This window comes from Microcebus murinus, chromosome 4 (assembly GCF_040939455.1).
Source record: "Microcebus murinus isolate Inina chromosome 4, M.murinus_Inina_mat1.0, whole genome shotgun sequence".
Taxonomy (NCBI): Eukaryota; Metazoa; Chordata; class Mammalia; order Primates; family Cheirogaleidae; genus Microcebus; species Microcebus murinus.
In genome coordinates, this window is record NC_134107.1 from 53,883,958 (window position 1) to 53,911,875 (window position 27,918).

Genomic DNA, 27,918 nt, shown 5'->3' on the forward strand with positions numbered 1-27,918 from the left:
TGTTTCTTTCCCTGGCTGTAGAATTTTCAGTTTCAGTTATCTGCATTGCCTTATAATTCACTCATGTTATTCTTCACCTTTAGGGACCCTTCTTCATGAAATGCTACAGTCTGACATGAGCATACTTTGGGGAATGCAGGAAAGGGGCTGTGTGCACGCTTGGGGTAGGATGGTAGGACAGGGCAGGGAGAGGGTGGTGGCTGGAAGCAGCAGCTCTGAGACTTCTCAAGACGGCCACAGAGAAGCCTGGAGTGCAGTTGGGAGTAGAAAAGGCAGGCAAGCAACCATCAGAATTGTGAGACGCATAAATGAACATTCAAGCAATTGCAGAGCCCTGTGGGAAGGAGAAATCAACTTAGGGCTAGATAGGTGTGGGGGTCAGATGGGGTATTGAGCATTAAACGAAGGGCGATTCTTGGAGCTGGAGGCCTGAGAGCTTGGACTCTCATCTGGGCTGGCAGTCAGGGTAGGCATAAGGAAAGGGGAGAAAAGTGACCTAGGACCAGCAACGGCTGGAAGGGGGAAGCTCATCTTGGCTTAGTTAGGGGCTGGCGTGTTGTCCTTGTGGGCAAGCTGAGCTCCCTCGGCTGAGGGGAGCCTCTGGCCTGCCACACCAGGTGAGACCTCAGAGGGGAGCGGCTGAAGGAGACAGGGCTTAAAGCCCCTTCCCTGGCACTGCTGAGATCAGAGCCTTAGGGCTGCCCTGCGTGCCTGGCTCCGACTCCCTTCTGTTCTCCTCTCCTGCGTCTTCGCCTCTCCTCGCTCATGTCCTGGCCAAACCTGTATCCTCTCTGCTTCAGGACACGCCTTGCTGGCCCTTGCTCCAGAGCTGTGAGGGAAATGCTGTCCCCAGACTCGCTGTCTGCTTCAGGTCAGTCAGGTAGAGTCACCTTCTCACAGCCCTTCCCCACCACCCAGCGCGGAGCAGCTCCCTCACTCCTGTCACATCGCGCTGTTGTGTTTTCATCCTCCAGCTTAGCATGGCCTATTTTTCTGTTTAACTGCTTGTGGTCTGTTTCCCTTCACCAGAATGCAAGCTCCATGGCAGCAGGAGTCTTGCTCAACACTGCGCTACCAGTGTAGGGGGTGGCATGTGGCACGTGGCACATTGCATGTGGCAGAGGCTCAGTAACAAGGGCTGAATGAATGTGTGCGGTGGAGCTCAGGACGGCTGATGGCAAAGATGCCACTGGCCAGCTCTTGGCAGCTAGAGAGACACGTTCTGAAGCATCTTCCCAGAACACACTGACAACACCACCTCCCTGTCTGAAGTGCAGTCTACCCCTGGGAGTCTTGCTGTACCTTTTGGCCGGGCTCTTTACCCTCCTCCTCCCCACACCCCTGGCTCAGCCGTTTGAACCAACCCAAGATGGGGGCATGAGGGGTCCTTCCTTGGGAACATGGGGGGGGTGGGGAAGAAAGGGAAAAAAGAAAGAGGGAAATGAGAATATGGAGAAAGAGAGAGAGAGAGAGAGAGAGAGAGAGAGAGAGGGAGGGAGGGAGGGAGGGAGAGAGAGAGAGAGAGAGAGGGAGGGAGAGAGAGAGAGAGAGAGAGGAGAGAGAGAGAGAGAGAGAGAGAGAGAGAGAATGCAGTAGAGGTGAAGAAAGAAGGAGAGAGTAGATTCAGAGAGGAGATAAACACCTGACGTCCCGAAATTTCTGGTTACCAGCCGTAGTCCTTCCTGCAACCTACATATACTCCTGCCCCTGAATCCCATGAAACTTCCCTCTATCCTTAAAAAATTCAGAGCTAGTTCCATCTGGTTTCTTTCGCTTAAAATTAACTAAGAGAGGAGGCACTGGGCATCAATGTCATTCCACACCTCCCAAATGCCCGAGGCTTCCTCAGTTCCCGCAGGAACACCCCAGTTCCTGAGTCAGCCCCCCCGAGTTAGGGATTGCAGCCCTCAGCCCCATACTAGGTGGGCCCTAGAGTTACCCTTGCAGCCACTGGGGCTGGGTATGGCTTTCAGAGACACCTTGTCATCTGCAGGCCCCAGTGCTACGTATTTGCACTAGGTCAGTCCTGTCCTTACTGCTCTCAGCTTCTGGTCCCAGCCTTGTGCTACAGCTTCTGTAGGGCTGACTTTGTGGAGGTCCTGCTAACCTGCTTGCCTCTGCCACCCTTGAAACAGGTCCCTGGCAAAGCCCCTGTGGCCAGTGCCCTGTCAGCCAGAGCCCGCTATTTGAGCTATCGGGGCTTCCAGCCCCAGCCAACCGCTCCACTTCTCCCTTCGCCTTCTTATGTTGTTCAGGTGCTGGTGGGGTCCACGCTGAGCTTTCTGAAAGGGACATTGTCAGTGCTTCTTTATGATCTCTCAATCAGCCTACCCAGTTCTCTCCATCTCTCTCTCTCCCCATTTCTGTGTTTTAGTCTCTCTCCAACTCTCTTGTATCTCTCTGGCTCACTGAAGCCTCCGCCACACTGTGGTTCTGGACGCGTCAGGCATGGATATGATGAGGTCTGGCTCAGCTTCAGTGATTTCTTATAAATTTATAGTATAGACATTTTCGATATGCCCAACTACCCACCACTCAGCTTCAACAGTTATCATTCAACCTGCTTTTCTTCATGCTGGAATATTTTAAAGCAAATCCCAGACATTACATCATTTAATTTATTAATATGTATATATATCTCTCCAACAGAAAAAGACATTAAAATGTTTAGCAATAAAACCATTATTGTCTCTAACAAAATTAACCAGAATCCTGAATGTAATTTAATATGTTCAAACTTAAATTACCCAAACTGTCTCAAAACTCCCTTTTACCAACAGGTTTGTTTGAATCAGGATCCAAACACCATCAGATATTGAACGTGGTTAACATGTCTCTTGTCTCTTTTAATTTCTAAATAGTTTTCACCCCCTCCCTCCCCCCTTTTAATGTCATTTATTCTGTAAAATTTCCCACATTTTCAGTTTCGCTGTCTGCATTCTCATGCTGTGGTTTAATGTGTTCCTCTATATCCATGTTTCCTATAAATTGGTAGGTAGATCTAGACGCTTGATTCAATTGAAATTCAAACTTTTTGGGAGAATATTTAACAGGTAGGGAAGTGTTATGTTAAAGCAAGAGGCACGCCATGTCTGGTTGTTCTGTTTTTAGTGATTTTAAGAAAGATCAGTGGTTTCAGATATATGTCAGTTTAATCCACCCATCATTAAGTTTCCTATCAACTTTTACCTAACCATTTTCATAATTATTGATGATAGTTGCTTAGATTTTGTAGTTGTTTTTACACTGAAGACTGCAAAGCCAAGAGAATCCCAGAGACCTACAGCAGAAGTCTGAATTAAAATGTACCTCTCATCTTTTGATGTATGTGAGACAATATATTCATTTTATTCTTTAAAGAGATTTGAGTTGGTTTTCGGTTCTTAGAGACGCAAAGCATCTCACTTGACTCAGGGTATGATCATTGTCCCATCTCAGGCTCTCTGGGCATCTGGTTCCATTGGCTATATAGGGTGGGGTCTGTGCTCTGCTCTAGGGAGCAGCCCTCCGTGAAAGGGCTATGGTAAGGTAAGCAATAAAGAAAAAAGAAAGCACCCTGGGAGGGAGATGTTCAGAGCTGTGTCGATGGACAGACCAGGACCAACATGTGGAAACTCCAATGAAGCCGTTTCAACTCTATAGAAGCAAAACTTCCCCAACAACCAGAACTTACTAGAACAGCCTCTCAAGACACCGCACAGGGGGATGGGAGAAGATTGCCTTTGAGATTGGCCCACCCTGAGTGGCTGCACCCCTGTGCAGGGAAGCATGGGCAGAGTCAGAGGGCAGCTCTTCTGTGTGAGCAGAGCTGCAGGTAACAGAATCGGAGGTGAAACACCCCCAGTCCCAAGGTGCGCAGCCCACAGGGGGCCTGGCAGTTGGCCCTGCTGATAGCATAGGGCATCGTCTGTGTCCTTGATGACATTCTTATCTGATATCTTGAGGCCAATGTGCAGCACTGCTTATGCATAGAGTTTCTAGATGTTAATTGCTGACAATCATTATACATTCTGCTTCATTTCACATTTGACTTTGATTTTTTATTATAGTTTGTTTCCTGAATGTGTTGTTGTTTTTTTGTTTTCAATCTGTAATGCTGTTAGTTCTTTTTTACTTAGTGATCCTTGATTGCTCATTCACATGTTAAAATTAAGACTGGGTATTTTGTGTATTTTTTTCTCTGTTTTTGTGTGTATAGAACAATTTTCTAGCTATATCTCTCTCTGGAATTGGAATTCTGACCAGAAGCTGTGTCAGATTTGTTGTTCTTGGTCATGAGGTATATGTGAGCCTCTTGCAAGAAACAACTGCAGACACAGCTGGATCCAGAGGTTCAGACAATGTCATTATCCGACATTGTCTCATTATCACTTTCTACACCTCTCAAGTCTGATTTCTTTTGTTTCACTCCATTCTGGGGTGTGTTTTATTGTTTTGATGGTAAGATATCAGTTAGCAACTTCATTTCAAGTCCAGTGGAAAGCTGTGATTCCTCCCGATAGCTACAAACAAAACTCCTGGGCCTAAATTGGGTCGCAGGCTCACCCTGAGGCAATCCCTGAATGTGCCCAGTGGACTGAAGCCTGGGGAAGGGGGCCAAAAAGACACTCCTGGAGCTGAGGGTGCGGGCACCTCTACCCAAATTCCATGTATAGGGGTTTGGGAGCAAGTCCTGAAGGAAAATGAGGTTCTTTTATCAGAAGAGGATGGAAGGAATGCTGCATAAGCAAAATCATAAATTTTCATTTCAGACTTGCCAAGCTAAGATAACTAGGAAAAATCATGGTCTACTTTGGAGGAATCAACAAATCTTTATAACTACAAAGTTTAGTCTTGCCAGAATACAACATTCAAGAAAACACTGTGGATAAAACTCACAGAACATAGCATGACTTCTACAATAAAAAGAATATTCCATTAGCTTTTAGAGTTTTAAAAACAAAGCCTTTTCTGTTAGTCAATTTTACTGCATATTGTTCACTGCACGTCCTACTGGTTTTGCAAATTATGGTTATATTGAAGCAGATGATTAGGTGGGGAAGAAATAGCAGAAGCAAAACAACTGAAAGTAAATTAGCAAAAACCCCACATCACAAATCATTTGGGAATGTGAAGTCGTAAGGGAGAGTGAATTGGTGCCAGCAGGATGGAAACAAAAGAATTTTCTTGAAAATTCTAAGGCATTGTTTTAGTTTTACATTGTTAAGTGAGTTGAATAATAACAGCTCAGGAGGGAAAAATCTTTTAGAACCAGCATAGCTGTGTGATGCCTAAATTGACCATGTAGAAACTAGTTTGAAGAAGCTGTGCCTTCTTTGAAGCTGCCTGACCCACAAAGATGTGGGGTTGAGTGGTTTGCTGAGATGTGTAACCATGTGCAAACTTTTTTTCCAGGGAAAGAGCAGGGTCTAGTAGAAGAAGAAAAGTTCAACTGGAGCATGGATAGGTTGTGAGATTCATCTTGATGAAGAACGGAGAGAGCTTTTCCCAAGGGGGTGGAGAGAAGTCCATCTCTGGATCCAGTCTGAATAAGCTTGGTAACTATGCCCAAGAAGCACTGGGGTAGAAGAACACACTCTAGGTGGTGCTGGTGTGCCCCATGCTTCCCTCCTTAACCTCCTCTCAAGGATTGGCTCCTTACTGCCCACTGGATGGACATCATTTTGTTATTCATGAGTCATCGCAAGAAGCCTGGGGGGCTGCCCAAGGTCCAAGTGGGCTCACAGACAGAAAGGCAGGGCAGGAGTCACCCATGCACATTTTTCAGGAGGAGAGGAGAGGAGGAGATGTGAGTGAGGATGAGTGTAGTGGTCTTATACCTCTTCTTCCCCTTGAGGGAATCAATGCAGAGGGGCCAGAAAGATGGCCAGGGAGGGCTTTTCCTTCCCTTGCTCTGGGCACTGCCAGGATCCAGGTTTTTAATGGACCACCCTGTGGTACCTGTGCTACTAATGCTTAAATTAAGGATCATGAAGTTGTCATAATGTCATTGGACCTGGAGATTACTGGACAGGAGGACCAGCCCAAGAGAAAGCCCTCCTGGGAGCTCCCAAGGCAGGACAACACATTTGTCTGGCCAGGACTCTGTAGGCCTTGTGAAGCCTGGTTTCTCCTTTAATAATAATGGCAATAATGATAGCTAATATCCATTGAGCATATACTAGGTACTAGGCACTCTTGTAAGTGTTCTGCATTTATTAACTTATTTAATTCTTACAACTCTCAGAGGTAGTTAAAAACTAATATTCACTTTATAGTCCTTCCAAAGATAACCATGATTATCCTCGAACATAGAAACTGGACACCTCGGCTCCATGATTTCACCTGCTGGGAGCTTCTCATTCCCTTTGCAGCCTTGGCTCAGGGCTGGGCACAACTGTAAGGCCAAGTGGGTGCCCTTCAGGCTGGTCTGCCACCTGGTCTAGAGGCTCTGCCCAGGGCTGGTTTCCAGCTTGGGGCTCCCACATAGTGGCTGCTTATGTCAGGGCAAATGCCAGCCCTGTGCCCAGTGCCATGGAGGTACAAGAGCTGGGCTTTCTAGTAACCTCAGCAGAGGAACCACATGCTGTGGGCAGGAGGGCAGGATGGATTAAGCCTAAAAACTGGCCACAGTCTGGAAGAGTCATCCCGCCAACAGGAAACTTCCCGGGGTCCCACTCCTACAGTGCCTCTGGGATCCAAGTGTTGAGTATACAGAGTCTGAAGAGCTGACAGCCTAGGACTCCTGCCTAGTAGAAGAATTGACTCTCTGGAAGTAGGAGGCCAGGGAGCAGTTGCATCCCTGTGGGTCGTCAGGTGCCCCTCTTCAAAACCTGCTTTGTGTGGTATAGGAAAAACAAAAAGTGGCTTAGGACAGAAACCTGGGGCATGACTATGCTGACTGCCAGCCCGTGAAAGCCCATGAGAGAGACAGAAAAAGACAGTGAGAGGTGTAGGAGGAGAGCAGGCTTGTGCAGGGAGCCAGCAGAGCAGTGAGGTTGCTGGAGCCGGGTAAGGGCAGGATCAGGGAGGAGGGTGCAGAGTGGGGCTGCAGTCGGGGGTTCCTGGGGGTTCAGGCAAGAGGGGCACAGAGCAAGGCTGTGGTCAGGAGCTCCAGGGGCCACTCCCAAGGGAGATCAAGGTCTGAGAGGGCAGACAGTGAAGCCTGAGACATGGCGCCCAGCATCAGAGTCTGCCCACGGCCCCGCATGCATGGGGGTGCATTTTTGGACACTCCAATTCTCCCTTCCACTTTTCTCCTTCCCCTGTACATCCATGTTTGTTAAATAATATCAATTAAAATTTACCTAGCATCTGTTAAGTGCCAGACAGTGTGTTAAATACATTGCATTCATTTTTTTCATTTAAGTCTCACAACAGTTCTATTAGGTGGGATCTATGATTGTGTTGTTAAGGAGTTGAATAATTTGAGTTTTAGAGAAATTTAGAAACTTCCTCAAGGACACACAACTCAGAAGTGGTAGAGCCAAATGTAAACCCATTTGGTCTGACTCCAGAGCTCATGCTGTTGAATACCACACTCTCTCCTGGGTTCCCCAAGTGAAGAGACCCCATCCTTGGCTTTGAGTTCATAGACCATGGCCCAGGGACCTTGCAGAATCCCAGCAGGGGAGGAGCCTTTTGGAAGCTTCTTGGCAAACAAGCCACCCTCCTGTCTGTTCCCAGCCACTGGCCTCTAAATCCCAGTGCTAATCCTGCTGTGGAAAACCATGAACTCCATAGGAGATCAAAAGCAAAGTCCTGGATGCCACCTGCCAATCTGTTCCCACCTGGGCCCTCATGTAGCACAGGCCTCTGGGGAGGCAGCGACCACAAGACAGGAGACACTCTCGGCTCTGCCTTCGTAGGGAAAGCCTCCATCAGCTATGGAAATTGGGCAATTTTTCACTTAAAACCATCTGAAAACAAACTTCAGTGCCTTCAAAATTATATATTCACAGAACATTTCTAGACTCTGGAATAGGATTAGATGGTAATGATTTAATTGATGGTTAAGTGTGTAGATAAAATGAATGTGCTGAATTCTTTCCGTAATTATCTCTCCAAGGAGCCCCGACAGCTGTAATTACTATCTGAGGCCAAAATTACAAACCAGCTGTAGTTTTAAGCAAAATGTGTTGCAGCCCCTGCTGGATCTTTGAGGAAAAGTCGGTCACTACCAGCACAGGGCCACCCTAGACCTGTCAAAAAGGAAGCACAGCCCTGGAAGAGGTTCCTTCCTAAACCGCAGGGAACATGTTCTATGTCTCTGCCCTTCACTGCCACTGCACACCGCTCTCTGCTCTCTCCCCCTTGCTGCTGGAAATCCTTCCTCCTGCCTTTTCTTTGCTGGGAAGATTTCTCAGACCAATCAGCCTGCACTGATCTCTCACCTGGAGGCCCAAGAGCAGGCTGAACAAAAAGGAGCACTCTTAGATCTCAACTCAGGGATGACAATGGCACCCTCTTTGGCCTTGAGGAAGACTGGTGGTCTTACTACAACCCAGAGTCTACACCCTGTTGGGGGCCAATAGGCCAAATTAGGTTACAAATCTACATCTGACTCCAGCGAACTAGGATGACTGCATCCCCTGATCAAATGAGTTTAATTGTGACCAAATTCTTTGCAGACAGGTCAACTCCCGCCTGTACAGTTATGCAAAATCCATGTGTTCATTCAGTAGCCATCACAGAATTGTGGAGTCCCTCCTGTGTGCACAGTACCATGTGAAGGATTGGGTATATGCTGATAAAGAGAGCAGAGGTGGCTCCTGCAATGTTGGACTGTGGCTCTTGAACTATCCTTGACTTGACTCAACTTGGAACCTACCAGCAGTCCTGTCTGCGACATCAGGATCTGCATGTGGAGATCGGCAGTTGGGTAGAAGAGTTTCAGGATGAAGTGGCCATGCTGCCAGTGAGGAGGAAACACATGAGCTGCTGATTTCAGCTGAGCTGGCTGGAGCTGCCTTGGCACTTAGGGGTCCTCTGTGCCCTGTAGTCTCCTTCGTGCATTTGGCACTTCCTGAGGTGCCTACTGCATGTGTGGGCTGTGCTTCCTTGTGGTCCATTCCTCTGCCCCCCAAACGTGGATCCCATACCCTATCCGTGCTTTGCGGAGTTTTTGGTAGGTAAGAATAAAACAGAATGCAGTACCAGGTAACACTGTAACTGCTATTAAACACTCTGTTTAATTATTTGCTTATGTCCCTCTCCTTAGCCAGATTATAAATTCCATGGGGGACGGGGCCTGCTTTCCCTATTGCATCTCCAGTGCCTATCAGAGTGCTTGGAACCTGTTCAGAAATGTTTGGTTTATAAATGAAAAACAAGTCCTTAAAATGCTAGGGAGGAAGAAGGCAGATGTGACTAGCACCCCCAATGACTAGAGGGAAGTCAAAGATCTCCAGCTCCACCCCCAAAGGGGAAGGGGTACTCAATGCCAAGGATTGTTTTCCTGGAGGTGGAGGTGTTAGGCAGTGGAGTTGATTGAATAACAAGCAAAGTTAGGCTTTTCCAGGGGTACACTAGAATTCATTCATTCTCATTCATAGCACATTCTCTCTCTCACTTTCCTCACTAGACAGTGTATTCCTGGAAGGCAGGCACCATGCATTTTTATCGCTGAATCATCAGTGTCTGGACATTGCACGGGTACAGAGTGGCCCTAAATAGTGTTTACTGAATGAACGCATCACCCAGCCCTTGAGGGCTTCAAAGGTTACCTGCAGTGATGCAAATGGCCAGGGGAGGGCAGCAAAGGTTAGCAGAGCTGACCGCAGAGGCCTCAGGAAAGGGCTCCTTGCTTTTTGGGAGATGGATGCTTGACATTGGGCCAAGGGTCCTATTACTCATGTGAATATCTGGGGATATTGAAAGCACAAACTGCATAAAGTTGTTGACAGGGGTCCAGTGAAGTCTAGTCTCATAAAGGAAGGAGACCGACTTGAGTGGGGAGCTACAGAACTACCTTAGTGCTAAGGGTAGATAGAGGTGAGTGGAGAGAGGACCTGAATTCCAGGATTCCAAGCGAGGTGGTGTGGAGGCACGGTGTTGGCAGCACAAGCCCTGTGGTGAGCACCTCTGGGAGTTCCAAACATACCTTCAGGGCTTTGACTCTCTGGTTCCTGAAGTGACAAGTATCTTGAAATTTGGGCCTGACACCACCTTCTATCCTGGTTTGGGCTGAAGAATAGGAGACAGCCAAGACCAGACCACAGAGGTGGTGGAAGGAAGCTCTCTGTCCCTCCTCTGGTCCCAGCACAGCGTGGACATTGGCAGAGCTTGGGTCTGCAGAAGGAAAGCGCCTCTCCACAGCCATTTTCACGGCGGGCAGCGTGCTGATGGCACGTGCAGAGAAGTGGACGGTGGGGTGGGGAGCAGGCTGTTGACAGCCTGTCAGGACCATCTCTTATCCAGAAAGATCCTCAGTGGGAGCTGCTGGTCTGGCAGGCTTTGAGATCCAGCCTTGATTTACTGCCCCGCGGTGCCTATGCTGGCTCGAGCCTTTTGGAAATGGCTAGAAGATGGTTTGTTTCCGGGAAGGTGGAACATGGAGTCCAGAGCTGTTGTGGGGAGAAATTGGGTGTGTGCAGGAAAAGTCAGAGCTGGCAGGTTGGGCGGGAACTGCCAAGGGAGAACGGGATGGTGTTTTTCATGGTGTCTCAGAAGAAGGGGCTTCCTCTCCAGGGCTGTACCTGTTTGGCCCACACAGTTCTGCTCCTTTTGCCAGTGATTGCTTCAAAATATGGCACACTTCAGGCCATGACAGGTGAGGGCCAAGTCTTGGGAGCTTGAGAAATTTTTTTCTTGCTCCTATCAGAGAGCTCCGGGAAGTACATTTTCCTCTGTATATTTTCATGTCTAGACACAACGCCTAGAACTGCACGTCTTGCCACCAACCTGAAGATGAACGGAAAGGAAGGATGGCCCCGCAGCCCTGAAAGAGCTGGTGCCCCTGACACCACCATTAGCCACAGAGTCTACATCTACAATCCCTGAAGCCCCATCCTATCGCTAGAGCCTTTGGCCAGATGATACATTTTCTCACTGTTTCATCCAGTTTGTGCCAGGATTTCTGTTCTTCACATCAAAAGTATTCTAAAGGATATAACTTACAGCAGAGCTACTCACGAACTTGTCAGATACTCTGTCTTTAACCAAAGAGGACTCCCAGGGGAAGTCTCTGCAGGAAATGTCTCCGCAGGGGGCTTCTCCCTCACAACTAGATTTTTGTCTCAACCCGCCCTAGTGCTATGATTTGCTTTAGCATCAGCTCCCTTCCTGTGACAGTCCCCTAGTGAGGTCATTTCTGCTAAGTCCCACAGATATGCTTGTCAATGAACTTTCAACCTCAGATGCATGGCTTTCCAGGAAGGTACAGCACATTAATCTGTCTGCTTCTAAGTGGTTTGTTGACACGCTTTGGGTGTCAGTCATACCCACAAGGCTATAGACATTGCCCTGGGTTATTCTGTTTGTTTTCTGGGCAAGATGCATTGGGACACCTAAGGCCAAGCAAATCAGTTACAGCTGGGCTTTCAATCTTATCCCATCTGCTGTCCATCACTGAGCATCTCCTGTCCTGAAACTCTTTTCCACATCCCACTTAACGTCATCAATAGCAGCTGGTCTAGTGGGCTGTCCGTTTTGCTATGTTGTCTCCCTCTTCCTCCTGGTACTATACTAGTTTTTAAATCCTCTTGATGAAGTTATCTTATCAATTGCTGAGCAACACAGTCCCCATGTCTTTGTAAGGTGCTCTGCACTCCTGGCTAGGAATGATCACTTTTGCTATTTTAAGCCATGATTCAGAACCTTATTCTAAACATCAACCCTATCTTGAAAGACAATTTTGATCATCTTTGAGGTATTCCTCAGTCTTCTGAAGTTCCAAAGGGAAACAGGAAGAGTAATGAAAATATTACCTGTATTCTCAAGTCCTTCATTTTTCACCCCAAAAAGCACTGAAGGCAATCCATGTTCGCTTCTAGTGGGATGGCCATGTCCATGAGAAGCAGTGGCTTTGACCAGTTTCATCAGGCCCTGTTCAACATCAGGAAGGCATCTTGCCATCAGACCTTTTGGGTCCACCTGCACTTTCTTTGTGCCTCCCAGTGAAGAGTCACCAACCCTGGTCTTCTTGAGCTTCCCTACAGCAGCCTTCTTCACACTCGGGTGGGGGGCGGGGTTCTCCCTCCATTGTGCTTCTCTTCCAGAAAGCCTGGCTTCCTCTCTTGGGATGAATCTCACATCTATTTGTGTTCTTTTACTCATTCTAGCTTCTTTTCCATTCACGGGGATTCCCACTCTTTGAAGGTTTCATCTTTGGCTTAGCTACTGTGTGGCAAGTGATGTGAAAACGAATGATGTGGCCAAACACACATTCATCAGTTTGCTTCTGGACGGTTCCAAGTCCTTATGTGTTCTGGTGGATCTTCAGCTCTGCACCCCATGCCTGCTTCCTTCTCTAAAGTCTGATCTCCAGCTTGGACGTCTGTGTGCCCGGCCACTCAAGCTCATTTCTTCACCTCTCACCTCCCAGCTTGTCTTTTGACATGATGTTGCTTGACTGTAATTGCTGTGGCTCGGCCTGGGGGTCCACTCCCACAGATGCTTCCCTGGCAGCCCAGGCAGGTGTGACCCTGTGCTCCTGAGCACTGGCCACACCCTTGTACCAGTGCCAGCTACGTGACATTAGACACGCTCCTCTTTCCTATCAGTACACCTTGGCTCTGACGCTGACTCTCCTCGGCCTCCTTTCCTTTGTTTCCTGGAGCAGAGAAAGTTTCTGGTTTCCCAGAAGGTTTAAGTTCACATTCTAGGTGAAGATTCTGCACCATGATGAAACTGCAGTCGAGATGGAGTGAGTTTTCCTTCTCTTTTATGCTGTGTGCATGCCTCCACACCCCTACCAGCTTCCATAACTCCAGTTTGCATAATTCTTTCCATTTTCTCCTGGATCTTTGTCCTCTGTATTAAGTTTGGTGTCTAGGAACATTTTCAGGCTGCTTCATCCCTCTAAATATCTTGGGGTTTGTCTGATTGAAGCCAAAAGGGCACAGTGAGTGATTGCTTTCTGAGTGGTGAGAGGTGGGCCCTTTAGAACTTGAGAACAAATGCTCAAAGACTGCCTCAGCTGGATGCACTGAAAGTGTATGCAGGTGGGGGCAGTGAATGGGACCTGGGAGGAGAGGACTTAGCAGGAAGGAGCTTCTGTATCAAGGGCCAGTGCTGAGTCAGAGATGAAGTCTGAACTGAAGGGCAACATCCAAGTGTCAGGGGCGGGATGTAGGAGGGACATGGGATGATAGGGTGGGGCTCTGCTCTGAGGGGTGCTCCAGACCCCAGTTTCAATGGGCAGAGCTGAGCACCTGTAAGAAGCTGTGTCATTCCAAACAATCTGATGAAAGTTGATGGAAGAATAGGAGAAGGGTCTGGATGGTGGCAAAACCCCACCAGCACCAAGATGGGAAAAGGAGCCCTTTCAAGGCTGAGCCAGGTTGAAAGAGGGCAGAGTTGCTTCCAGGACACCAGAGTGTGCAGTAAATATGCAGGGAAAGCTGGATGCCAAGAAACCTGGGAGAGAGGAGGCAGGTGATTGGCTGAGCCAAAGTTTTGGAAGTTGGGGGAGGTGGTGAGGGGGCATTGCATAAATGCTGAGTCTTCTGCCCCCATATTGAGAGCACACGGCTACTTCTGAACCCTAGCCATGGAGTAACATTTGCTTCCCTATACCACAGAGACGAGATGGAGCCCTGCTGTGCCTGCTGCAGCAGGGCAGCGCATCCGTGTGCTCTGTGAGAGAGCTGTTCCCTGTCTCTAGGTCAGAGCCCACACGCCAGTTATCCTCTCTGTCTCCTCTATCTTCAACTTCTCCTTCCTTTATTGGCCATTTCCTCAGCCTATAAAAATGCATACATTTCTTGCTTCTGAGAAAGAAAATCCCTCTCCCATGATCCTTCATCCTTTTCTGGGTGAAGGAAGTTTCGTCCCTTTCAGCCATGAAACTTGAAAGCATTGTCTGTACTTGTTAACTCTAACTCCTCCCTTCCTCATTTCCGCTCCTTGTCTCTCTCCAATCAGGATGCGCCCAGACGGCACCTTTCTACTGAAACTGTTCTCTTTAAGGGTGGCAGACATAAAAAAACACTCAGAGTAGTCAGCCCAGCCAACCGATGCACACAGAAACAAGCAGCAGAGGCATGGGCATAGCGCTGAGGAATGGTTCTAAAATATTAAAATACTAAGATTAGTCTGAAATCAATCTGGACAGACTTTGCTAAGTCTCCACTTTGCCCTGCTCAGTGGCCTGATGTTTGCTCCACTTTGCTCCTTTGCTCCACTTTGCCTGCTCAGTGGCCTGATGTTGACTGAGCTAGTGTTACTGTCTGTTCCTGGTGTCTCTCCCCAGCCCTTTCCCACCAACCCCCATGCCCTATTAGGGGGGCAGCCCCATCTGTCTGAGTTCCCATACTGATTGCTGCTCCAGAATTTTTTTTCCAGTCCGCACTCTAGGCAGGGTTTCCAGCCCTCAGCAGGGAGAGGGCTGCAAGGCAAAGAACCTGCCTTTCTGAATCGAGCTCCCTTCTCTTCACCGTGAGGTCACAGCTGACTCTGGAGCTCTCTAATACTGACACATGGGCCATATGGAAAAAGTGCAACCTCCCTGAATTCAGGGAAAGCTTTTGTCTGTCAAGCCCGGAGCTTTCGGACATGTTATTCCCGATGGATCTGGAGCTTAAAATTCAGGCTAATTAGCCTTTTGTCAGCAGATTATGGGCATAGGCAGTTTCACTGCAAAACCAGGTGAACCAATCTGCCATTGTTCACGTGGTCTTAGGCCCAGAATAGACTCTGACTAGCTGTCAGCTAAGAAAAGAGCAGGGGCCAGGAGCACTGTGTGTGTGTGTGTGCACGTGTGCATCTGTGTATGGGGGATGGTTAGAATCTAAGTAACTTAGTTGTGAACTCGATGTGTCTTTTAAAGAGCACCTTTTAGAAGGTAATGAATGAATGGTGCATTTTGTCAAATTCCATTGCTTTTGGAACACACCAAAACTCCTTAATCTCGCCTCTCTCCTTGTCAGCTCCCCTTTCCCTGCACCCTTACACCAATGCCCTGCCCCTTTTCTGCCATTCTGTGGCTCAGTCAACAGCAGGACCATCCATCTGGTCAGCATGTAAACCTGGCTGTCGTCCGAGCTCCTCCCTCTCTCTGACCTCTCACTTGATTTTGGCTCATAAACCCTTGCAAGTCCATGCTTTCCTCTACTTCTGCCCTCTGCAGGCTGGAGCGTAGCCCATCTGACCACTGCAGCTGTCTCTGCCTGCAGAGCCTCACCCCTCTCGTCCACGCTTCTCCAGATGGTCAGTGTGATCCTTATAAATCATCAATTTGAGCATGCTGTAGCTCTTCTTAAAATCATGCCAAAGCTCTCTGACTGCCCCAGCAGAAAGTCCAAACTCCTTATCATGGCTGAACAAGGCTTTCCCTCCCTTTCGGGCCTCACTTGCATCCCCAGGTGCCCAGCGTTTCAGTTGTCTGAACTCCTCCGTGTCCCATGTGCCAGCCCTGCCCATCACCCCTTCATGCCTTTGCACACATTGATCCTTCTTCTCAAAAGTCCTTTTTCTCTTTGCTCAACGGGAGGATTCATACCCATTTCCAAGAGCCTGCTCAAGCAGAGTCCGTTCGTGTCTCTGGTCACCACCCACTCCCCTGTGGAGGGTTGGCAACCCTCTCATCTGGGCTCCCATATGAAATTTGAAAACACCAATTATGCATTACAATATTACACTGGAACAATTTGCTGTCAGACTCCCCCACCGGACTCCGTGCAGACAGGTACTCTGTCCACAGCAGTTAGTGTAGTGCCCAGCACTGGCAGGAGCAAAGGAGTCAGGGTGGAGCCAGTCATCGCAGGTAACTCCTTTGTAGCAGGGACACACACGCCTCCACCAAGAATTGCCTCTTCCTTCCTACTGCGGCTTTACACAGCTTTTCCTTTCGTTATAAACACACAGTTGGTGTCTCTATGCCATGTAGGCTAAGCACAACACAGCTCCAGACCAGAAGGTTAAATATTTGTGGTGAAAATAATTTATTTGTGCTCATGCAAAAATGGCAACCCAAACTCAGGCACATAGCATCCTATGTAGAGAAGCTAAAACCAAGGGATGTATTGATTCCTGGTGAATATTTGATGAAAAGCTTGGAATTCTTGGTCTTTCAGAGAAAAAGCAGGCTGGATGGCCCTCAAAATGTGTGCAGTTGATTATATGCCCTCATTTCCCTCTGAAGATTCCCACACTGAGTCAAAATCACACTGATCATTTTGAAAATGTGCATCATACAGTGTTTTTCATACTGTGGATAGTGGCCCATTATGGTTTGTGAAATCAAATTAATGGTTGTGACCAGTATTCTGTTTAATGAAATAGCAAATTTAAAAAAACAAAGTGCATCATATCCATATTATTTCATGGAACGTCTGTTTCAATTTTATATCTGTGTGTATGTGGCCATGATATAAAATGTATTCCTTAATGTGACTCATAGTCAAGAACATTTGTGGCACACTGTCCTATTCCATGTGTAGTTGGAACTTAGTGAAATCTTGTGCTACACTTTACATTCTTGACAGCAAAGTCTCTGCGAAATGCTTGAAATTCCAAAAGTCAGAGAAATGAACAACTTGGAATATCCCCGGAAACATTATCCTTATTTGAGCACTGGAACAGCACCGTCAAAAAAAAAAAAAAAAAAAAATCCACTCCTGAAAATCCTGGCTAGAGTTGTATTTTCCCCAGATCTTAATTGGCTGCAAAAAGGAAACACACACTTGTTGAACACCTTTCACTGCCAGATACTATGCCAGGTGCTTTCCTATATGTTCTATTCGTTTCTTATCCACACACGGTTACTTAAAACTATGTACTAATATCCTGTTTTAGAGGGGAAGAATCTGATCCTCAGAGAGATGAGGTAATTCGCTCAAGCTCAGCAGCTCTAAGTGGCAGAGCTGGCATCGGCTCCTCCCCGTTAGACACTAGTGGCAGCAGCATGACTGGGTAGTCCACCAGGAAGAGTACCTGGGTCAAGTCTTCCTCACTGAGTAACTGATCTTGCTCTCCTCAGTTATTATCTACCTCGATGACAGTAGCTCTTGCATTTGTGCTTTAAACATTTAGTTTTCAAATTAAATTTGACTTCTGGAAAGAGCTCAGCAAAAATAACTGTACGTCACTGTATTGGACAATTAGTTTAAGCCTTTATGTGTATGCTTATGCTTGCTAAGAACTAACTTAAATTTGTATATGTGCATGCATGTAAATGGCAGATGACAGATGACAGAAAATATAGAATCAGGTAGGAGCACCATGGACTCTTCAGTCTGAAACCTCTCAGCAAGTTCTCATTTTACAATCCAAATGCAAATCCATGTCAATCCTACTGAAAATACTACTCCCAACTTCCCCTCCCCCGCAAGGCCACCAAATTCCTTTTCCTGTGGCTGGCTGCTGCACCAGCACTTTTCTCTCTTCCAAACCTACTCTTTCTTCAGCTTCTTCAACCACATGGAAGGAAGGTTATAGAACTACCTCTCACCCCACCCCTCTCAATAGCTATTTAGCAAGCATGTCCTGCTCAGCAGCACACAGCCTTAAAAACAGAGGCCACCTAATGTTCTCTGAGCAGGGAGGGGGTGGCGCTGGTGGAGGGGGCTCAGTCCTTAACTTCCAAGCTCTCCTCTCTAGGACAGGGATGGATGCAGCCCAGAATCTGGTCCAGATCTGTTTCCTTTTTCATAGTCCTGGTTCCCCATTATTCCCAAGCTCACAGAGTCCTCTTTTGGTCTTTGTAGCTGATTGTCTAATAAAGGAGTTTTATCCGTCTTTGCCTGCAGTTGCTCAAGGACTCTCTTTTAAAGTTTGGAGACCATCCACCTCAATACGGGGCTCAGCTATGTATATCCACTGTATTGCTATTATTAATTCTGCCTCTTGTCCTGCTACTGAGGAAGTTCAGACTCAGCAGGACTATCTCCTGGGCTCCCACAAATTCAAACACAATCTGTAAAGACAGTGAAGGAAGCCACATCTGTGCTTGGGGACTTCAGAGAATTATTGTCTTGAAGCAGTAAGAGGAACATCTGGGCTGAGTAGTCCTCGAAGACTCCCATGTGATTCAAAAGTCCTTTTCTTCCCTATTATTCCCTCTCTTGCTTTCAAGTATCTCCTCTAGCAGCAGCAATTGTAGCTAAAAGGGATTTCTCTATAATAGGGAGCAGCTTTCTCAAGGCCTCCGCTATTAACTCTTTCGTGCCCACTTACCTGTTAGAGAAGTAGAAGGGCTGGAGCTAGTGGTACACAGTGAGTGACGATTTAGAGTCTGCCTGGGCTCACACCCTGTGACTGATGGTGTATCCCTGATTTTCCCCCTTGTTATCTGACAGTATAGGATTTCTCTGAGTTATTGTTTCTTTCTCTGCAATGTCCATGCATCTCATTCCTGATACAAGATTTGGTTCTAGGTACGCTCACATTCACACGATACGTTGGTTCCATACTTGAAGGGCAATGGAAGTGTCACACTGTAAGTAGTGGGACAAGAGCCATTAGCCCTAATCCTGGGAATGTACTTTCTGCAATTTTAAGGAACATAAAGTTTTAAAATGCAAATGAAAAATCAGATTCTGTCTCTCCAACTATTCACCCATGAATACACTGGTGATATCACCCTGCAGGCTCAAGCTGGAGAGGCAGAACTGTCCTCCTGAGACTGCCCTGCCACGCTTTGAGGTGCTGTAATCTTCCATAGCCAAGGAGCCTTGCTGGTCAACTCATTCTTGGACCTTGTGTGCCAAAGTGAGTCCAACTTCTACACCATCAGCTCCACCACCAGGTTGACTCAGGCTGCCAGGCCAGGATCCTCTATGCAGGATCCTCAATGTTTGCCATGAAGAGCTCTACCAGCACCCTCTCCAAAACCAGAAGTCCATCCTAATCCCTGCCTGCCTCTTAGTTCCCTCCTTAGAGGCTGTCACTGCCACCAGAGGGTCTCACTCACTATCCCTGTATGGAAGTTTCCAGAACTAAGAAGGGAACACCAGATGCTGAGCCTCCATACTTTGTTTATGGACCCTGTGACCCCTCTGCAGCCAGGCCAATCCCTGTCTCCCCTTGTGAGAGGTGCTGCCTGCTCCAACTCAGCCTTATTTCTTGATGTGACCCTGACTCCAGTCAGCAAGGAGGGTATCTTAGTCCTTTCAGGTACTATAACAAAGTACCTTAGATTGGGTAACTCATAAACAACAGAAATTTATTGGTCATAGTTCTCGAGGCTGGGAAGTTCAAGATCAGGACACTAGCAGATTTGGTGTCTGCTGAGGGCCACTCTCTGCCTGGTAGACGGCACCTTCTTGCTGCATCCTCACATGGTGGAGAGGCAAACCAGCTCCCTTGGGCCTCTTTTATATGGGCACTAATCCCATTCATGAGGGCAGAGCCCTCATCACCTAATTGTTTTCCCCTCTAATACTGCCACATTGGGGATTAGGTTTCAACATATGAATTCAGACTATAGCATTTTGACATTTTTATTTTATTTTATTTTTTTTTTTTGAGACAGAGTCTCACTTTGTTGTCCAGGCTAGAGTGAGTGCCGTGGCGTCAGCCTAGCTCACAGCAACCTCAAACTCCTGGGCTCAAGCGATCCTCCTGCCTCAGCCTCCCGAGTAGCTGGGACTACAGGCATGCGCCACCATGCCCGGCTAATTTTTTTATATATATATATCAGTTGGCCAATTAATTTCTTTCTATTTATAGTAGAGACGGGGTCTCGCTCTTGCTCAGGCTGGTTTTGAACTCCTGACCTTGAGCAATCCGCCCGCCTCGGCCTCCCAAGAGCTAGGATTACAGGCGTGAGCCACAGCGCCCGGCCATTTTGACATTTTTAAACATTTATATTATCTTAATTCCTTTGGATGACATTTACTTTCTTGATTGGTTTTATGACCTTTCTCAAGTAAACTTTGTTAATCTGAACACTTACTATCAATATGTAAAGCATCTAAGCACGCATCATTCATATCCTTAGCCGTGTAAGAAAAAATCCTCCTCCCAGGCTATCAGAAGCGGGTGTGGCTCTTTCAGAGAGTGACACAAACCATTCTGGTTCATTTCATCTGCAGGGAAAGAATTGGCTATTGTTTAGCAGTCACCTCTGAATGCCATTCCTGGAGATGGAGACAGCTGATGGCTCAAGCCCACTGTCATCTACCTTCCTATTTAATAACTGTTCAGGTGTGTAGCAGGGATGCTCCAGGCTGGTGACTACTGGAGCAAGGTCATCTGTGAATGAGAGGAAAGTCAAGATGTAGTTGACTTTCTGTTCAGGCAGAAATGTTATCTTCTACCACACTGTTGTTACCTTTTATATCTCTAATGTTTACCTTAAGTACGCCCATGTTTTGTATGATTACTATCTCTCCAGACCTTTGGAAAGTCACTTGGGAAAGTCATTTATCCCAGCTGAAGATGAGAAAATACCTAGCATCCTTCTTTTCTGCAGATAATTCAATACAAAAGGAAAACTTGCTTGGGAAAGTGTGAATGGCCTTGGCTTTGTTTGCTGCCCATTCCCTGCACCAGCTGGAAACACAATGCCCCACTGACACTCACCATGCTTGCTTGTCCAAACAGCATTCTGGCCACTTATATCAGTTGGCACAAATCCTAACAGGGTTGTTAATGGTTTTCAGATCCCAAACATGTAGCACATTTTTATGTTCTTTGCAATCAGTTTTGCTTCAGTGGTCCTGGAGATGTTTATGGACACTGACACTCGCCATTAAAAATAGTTTTGCTTTTCTTTTGGTAAAAGAAAATCTCAAAAATAGGTGCATCATTTTGTCCAAAAAAAATTTTTCCCCACTATTTTTCTCTTGTTTATCTTCACAGGTAGGTGGGGCAAATCATTATCTTGTATGAAATTGCTACTGAAATATTTCCCTGATCAGAAAAGTCAACTTGTGGGCTACAGTCCTTGTCCCCTCCTAATTAGCTGTCACTCGGGGTGCAGCATCCTGCTAGTCACCACTGGGGTCCCTGTGTGCTTCCTCCCCCTCCTGGAAGGAGATACTGAAGAGCTCTAGGACCTGGCCACCCTCATCACCTCAAGAGGGACCTTCCTGATTTATTAATGGGCCTCGTTGTTTCGAATATTTCTCAATTGTATTCAAGATACAAAGCCACTGTTCTCAGATAAAAGTTAATGGGAACCAAGGAAGAAAAAGCCCCCTTTTCATGATTTTTTTCCTAAATGGAGAAAAGATAATCAAAACATGGAGCTCATTAACGACTATCTCCATTTGAATAGCCTACTGCCAATTCATTCTCAATACCTTTTACACCTTGCCTGAAATAACTTTTACTTTGTCCTCTACTGAATGGGGAATTCTGGAAATTTAGAACTAGAGGAATACAATTTGTTTCATTACATGTCTCATTCATCCATTCTTTCATTCATGCATCAAATGCCAACTCAATACCTATGTAACAGGGGTAGCATTTTCACTGTCTGTAAATCATGTTGTCCCATGCATAGAATCAATGCCATGTATTCCTGCAAGCTGAGGGCAGATAACACAAGGTAAATGATCTGTTAAACCCTATGAAATGAGAGTCATAAAGCCAGGCCTTTTTGAGAAAAAAGGAACACTTCTAAATTCCAAACGTTGCCTTTACATGTTGAGAGGAAACCTTGGAGATCTGAACCTAAGTCACAGGTGGAGAGGAATCATGCTAAGATATAAAGGAAGTTTCCACGAGATAGAATGAGAAAATAGAGAGCCTTTGGAAGAAGAAGAAATACAGAGAGGGGAAGGGCAAAGGTTCTGGTTTCCCCCCTCAGGCTTGAAACACCAAGCTCAGATGGATTGATGGGGAGCTGAAGGCAAACGTGGCCCCTGGGCTGACACAGGCCAACACAGAAATGACCATACAATTCTACCACATGAAGAGGGTGCCTGTAATGGCACGCAGTCTCCTGCAGCCCACGTGTCCCCAAATGCCTGGAGGATATGAGAGTAATGGTAGGCAGGGTTTCAGGGAGTTCCAGCAAGCGGGGAAGTGACTCTGTACCAAGGGCTTCCAAGAAAAAACCTCCCAGGCCAAGCATGCAATGGGAGGTGCTGCCAGCCCTCAGAGACCCGCAAGGCTGTCAGAGCCGGTGTGTGGTCTAGTCAGCCTTAAGGTGGCCAAGCTCCAGAGGAGCAATCTTCTTGCTGCTCAGCTGAGACAACAGGCCACAAGTTGCACCAGCAGAGATCCTCGGCAGCAGAGGGGGTGACCATGAAGTCTGATGCCCAAAGACAAGCTAGACAACATGCCCAGTGCTAGCCAATGCCACAAGGGCCTTCCTGGTCCCTTTTACCTACACGCCAGCCTGGGAGGGAGAAAGGCGAGATGAGATCTCTAGGGAAAAAAGAAAAAATATAATAGTTCTAGTGGGGAATTGGAGCCTTGCATGTGACTGAATATTCATCCCAAAGATACTGAGATAACCTGGAAAAGACTAAGAACCATTAATGAGCAAGATAAAGTTAATTCTTTCCCTCCATGCCCCCAACTTATTCCTTATCAAAATAGTACCTGTTTTAGATAACAGAGATACCTACGTTTTCTTGCACTATTGTAATGTACTTTAAATGTTTCTTGTTCTCTCAGTTTCCATCCATAGCAAGCATTTTGTTCTCTGAGGCCCTGAGACACGAGACGTCATGCTGGCTACAGGGGAGCATGCCACAGCATGGAGGGGACGCTGCACCCACATGTGCCCGCCACGTCCTGACACTCCCTTTCCATGCCGTCCCCTGACAGGTCACATGTCTATGACCCTGGACCTACAACAAAATAGACTAGGGGTGGACACCTAACCAAACCTTGGGTAATCAGATGCCTTTTCCTGGGAACCTGTGGATCTTGAAGACGCCAGACAGGCTCTGCTGAGCACGTGATAGATCATGTATTGAGATAATTTAAAGGGGCTGCTCGTGTAACCCCAGGACAAGTCTGGGTAACTGTCATTTGCTGTAGCCCTACAGCTCTAATTTTATACCCTGTAGGAGGCTGAGAGTGATAAATCAGAACTCTTTTCACACCAGGGCATACTGTGCCCTAACCGTCCTCTGGTTAACTGGGAATAATATAGCCCTAAGTTAGAGGGGCAGCAGCTCAATGAGCTGGTCCCAGCAGACAGCCAGACTGGAGCAGACCCTTTTCAGCCTCGTGCACCTGTATGTAAAAAGGTTGGCTTGGAGGGAGGAAGACTTATCCACAAATGAGCACACCTTGAGTAGGATGCTGGTATTTAGAATCTTACAACTTTGCCCATCAGGACAATGTTGCTATGACCTTTATTATATATTCTGATTGGATTCTCTTTCTTCTACCTCTTTAAGGAAAGTAAAATTTGATTTAACCAAATAGTGTCTTTGTCTGGTCCTCCCATCAAACCAAGTTGGCAACTTGTCCATACAGAGGTTATGCAGCACTACTAGGGCAGTGAGAAAGCCTGGAACTATTTCCTACTAGCTTCCACGAGGCTCATGACGTTGGTCAGCTCGACATCCAGGAGGGAGGAAAGGCGCTGTGATTCGGCCAGGCCAACCCCATCTTCTCTTAGCTCTAGAGAGGGCGCTGTGGTAAGGGAGCCCTTAGGGCCCTGGCATTTCCTGAGGCCCCGTGCAGGGGCCACTCCTATCCCCAAGTCCCAGGCAGCCTGCTCTAGGGGAGTCTGCACAGCTTTCCAAGGCTTTGACATCATGGAGAGGCACGGGAGCCATACTGGCTGACCTTTGAGTGTGCAGTGAAGCTGTCCAGAATCCCTGCGAGAGAAACGGATTTTTTAACTCACTGGCTTTGAAGACTCCATCTGCCACCTGCCCTGGCAAGGTCGGGGTGTGTTGGATGCAACCTGAGCAGGCTGCCAGATCTCTGTAGGGCTCACGCTTCAGTCCTAACCTGGTCCCTCGGTCTCCAGCAGTGAAGAGCTTCTGCCAGGTCAACCTCTCTTCATACTAAACCCCAATACCCCCCATTCTCCATTCTCTCTCCCTCCCCTTCTCTCTTTCACACACATATACTCAAGTGTACACAAGTATGCACACACATACACGCACACATCAAGAGCACTAGGATTTAATTGCTGCTTTTATTTCAAAGCAGAAATTTAAAAGGTTCTTAGAGAGTATAACAGCAACTTATCATCAAGGCCAAGGAAAAGAGGAAACAACAGAACTTAAACATGTGCATCTATTGTCCAGCCAAATCCTAAAGGACTCCTTCCCCTAGTCTGAGATGACAGCCCCAGGGTGCAGGGGTGGGGGATCCCCAGTCTTTCTCTTATTCTCCATGACAAACATTATCGATGAGATCTCTTTGCATGACACAGTCCCACTGGGACACGCAGCAGCCCCTCAGAATGCGGGACGTAATAATAATGATTGTAACAGAGAACTTTACTGAGCATTTATTATGTGCCAGCCATGGTGCTGCATTTCACATAGAGTAGATGGTTTAATCCTCACCACCAGTCTTGTGAGACAGGAACTGTTACGGCCACATTACAGACGAGAACACTGAGATTTAGAAGGAGAAAAACAAACAGCTAGCAAGTGGCCGCACAGCGACTTGAGTCTAGGCCCATGCAACTCCAACGCGAATGTTTCCAACTGCTCTGCCTGTTGCCTTCTCCATCCCCACAGCCGCTGGGAAGCATGGCTGCCCTCCCTGTACTGCTTTTCATCTCACCTAGTACCGCTGCCCCAATTCTGCCAGTTACATGTTTATTTTTAAAAGGGAAAGTATCACTTCCCCTCTCAGGATGGATCTGGAGTCCACGGCATGTACTTCAAAGAAACAGGAAGCAACAGGGGAGGGGCGGCCTCCCTTGGTTTCCCCTTCGTGTAAGGGGCGCGGGCATTTCATTTCCTTAGTTCTGCTGAAACAGTGGAGACATGGCCATTGTATTGGCCAAAGTAATTTTAGCTGCTATAACAAATGACTTCCAAGTTTCAGTGGTTTAACCCTACAGACATTTATTTCTATTTTTCATTTATATAACTGTCGAACATGGATTTGCAAAAAGCTGAGCATTTGGGGTTTAACGACTATCTCTCAGGTGACCAAAGTCCCACCATGCTTTGTCCTCAGCAGCGAGGGAAGAAGCCTCTGAGGCCTGCTTCCGGCACTCTCCTTTGTGTTGACACGTGCAGCAATGGCCGGCCCAGGGTGACTCCCAGCCGAGGGCACTGAGAAAGAACTGCTTGTGCAGGGCTCAGGCTCATCTCTCAGCCCCATCTCTCAGCCCCACACCACACCCCTGTCCTCAGGCCTTTCCCATTTCCTGTTTCCTGAGAAGCACAGAATTTTAACCCTTTTCCACACTCCCAATTACATGTAAGAATTAAAGTCAGCAATGATGTATAAGAGTGAAAAAAGTCTGCTGTTGTAACTGCCATGGCTAGTGACCGGCCTGGACAATTTAATGAGTCCACAGATAGACTCCCTGGAGAATTTCACCAGGAGCTGAAGAACTGAGGTACAGTTCAGCTGGCACCAGTCCCAGTTCCTTCTCAAGTGGCTCATAGACTCTGTGGGTCTCTTAGGAATGAATCTGAGTTCAGGAAAGAAAGAGTCTTAGCTTCCATGGCACATGGGCAGAGCTGTCCTAGGGACCTGCAAATTAGGGCTTAGCCTTTCCTTGGACACACCCAGAGGCCCTGACGATTAGTATCACTCCATAAACCCAGTCTTGCCCTCTTCATCCTGTACATCTTCCGAAAAGATGTCACTTTGTCTCCAGGCCTGGGTTTGGGGCTCTCTGCCCCTCCGCAGCTGCCCTGCATGTTTCCTGCAACCCGACTCACCCGGCTACCACGGGCACAGGAGCCCACACTGGGCGAGGCTCTGGTCTCAGCCTCTCAGGGTGGCCGTTCAGGGAATGGAGCTGCCCACAAAGGGAGAATACAGGAAAGTTCTCTGCCTGGAACCCACGTGCCCTTTGTAAATAACTGCTGCCTGCTTCCTGGCTTCCCTATTCCCGGGGGCTCGGTTCTCTACTTTCCGAGAGCAGGAGGGAGAGATGTTTCACAGACAATCTCTTGTAAGAAAAACAAACACTGCTCTCCTCTGTGCTCTTGAAGCACTTACATGGATGAGAATGCTATGGTTGTGCACGTTAATGAGTTTACACGCCATCTTCTGTCTCTATTATGGGCGATATGTCTACAAGGGAAGGGACAGTTTCTAATTCACATCTGTATTTTATGTACCTATTATGGCATTTGACCCTAAGAAATGTTACTTAGTGAGCACAAATTATTTTTGAGAGAATGAATTAGTAAACAAGACAGTGAGTCAATGAACAAAAGTAAATGGCAGAGAATGAACGAGAAGTAGGCGATGGAGGAGGGCGTGAATGAACGAAGGTGTAAGTGGCAGAATGATGGCCATGTGCCTCCATGTATTTGCTCTCCTCTTCTTCCTTGAAGACAGAACGTTGGTTTTCAGTTGGGCATATTTGCAACCCAACAAAAAGAATACATTTCCTGCTTTCCCCTGCAACTAGACATGTCCAGGTGGCTAAGTTCTATGACTAAATGTACATAGCAGTGTTGCACGAAACTTCAAAGAGAACCCTTAAAAAGGAAGGCATGTCCTTTTGGCTTTTGCCCCTTTCTACCTTTTTATGGCATAGAAGATCTGTGATGGTTGGAGCTTAGCAGACATATTGCACAACAAGGTGACTTCAAGGAAAAAAGCCATACTGGGAGAGCAAGAGGCAGAAAGATAGAAGTTTAGGTCTCTGTTGATCTTGGAACAACCCTATATACCCTAGACTGGTTTCATCTGTACCTTTTGTGTGTAAGGGAGAAATACCTTTTCATTTCACTTTTATTTTGTACTTTTTTGTTTTTGGTTTTTATTATATGTAGTTGAACTTGATACCAATCAACTTGCCCAGAATCATAGGTTAGTGCCAGAGCCAGTCCTAGAATCTAGGCCTTTTTCTCTCCCAGTCTCACGTTCTTTCTGGGCCCAGGCTCAACTCAATCTATGAAGACCTGCAACTCCATACTCACCTGGGTCTTGCAGATGCTCTCCAAATGCCAAGTCATAACACAGAATCAGTCTTGATCTTTTAAAAAGTCAATCAAAGTGAGCAATGATCCCTGATAAGTGTTCAAAACCTACCTTCCTGGTGGGGAGCATAGATTCAACTCAGATTGAATGCAACTTCCAACAGCCCCAGGCAATGCAACCAAAGAAATCATCTATGACCACAGACCCTGGTGCATGCATGCTTTTGCCGGCTCCTGCATTTCAACAGTAAAGCATTTACTATTCTGCAAAGTGAAACACGTTGGGGTAGGGTCTTACCTCCACCAGGGAATGCCAGTGTGCAATGGGCTTCCGAGGGTATGACAACATTTCACTCCAGTGGTCTCTGCCCAGCCTCTCAGCCTCGTTGCCTACTTGACACACGCCGATGATCTCATTGTGACCTACACTGTGAAAATGGCCCACAATAGTTTTTTCTTAAAATTTTGGTATATAAGAGCAACAGCTACTCAAGTTTAAACTGATGGAGAATTGGGAAAGTGGTAATTTTTTCATTCCTAATTTAAAACTATAGGCCAGCCGAGCTTAATAGCCAATAGATCCTGGGCTCCAATATCATACACCAGCTTTCCTAACACTGACTCGGTCAGCTAGTTCCTAAGAACTCTCTGTTCAAGGAATTCCCCGATGCATGTTAAGGATGTCACCTCTCGTTCTGCAACTAGGTTGGCCTCCAAATCCGTGTAATGAAAAGGAAGCCAGCTGCAAGGAGAGTTTCTGGCACTAATAGCTGCTCAAATTCTCACAAGA

The 27,918-nt window shown here is 47.0% G+C and overlaps 1 protein-coding gene across 3 annotated transcripts in view; it reads right to left on the reverse strand.

Moving 5' to 3' along the window:
- The window catches only part of SYT9 (synaptotagmin 9), a 170,467-nt gene that overhangs the window by 15,239 nt on the left and 127,310 nt on the right, over nucleotides 1-27,918 (reverse strand). Inside the window, exon 6 of one of the 3 annotated variants that reach the window (XM_012744206.2) lies at nucleotides 27,427-27,556. In XM_012744206.2, the coding sequence (XP_012599660.2) occupies nucleotides 27,427-27,556 (130 nt within the window). Of the gene's footprint in view, nucleotides 1-1,576; nucleotides 27,557-27,918 lie in introns of those variants that run through there. The other 2 variants (XM_076002217.1, XM_012744207.2) reach the window with 2 other exon arrangements.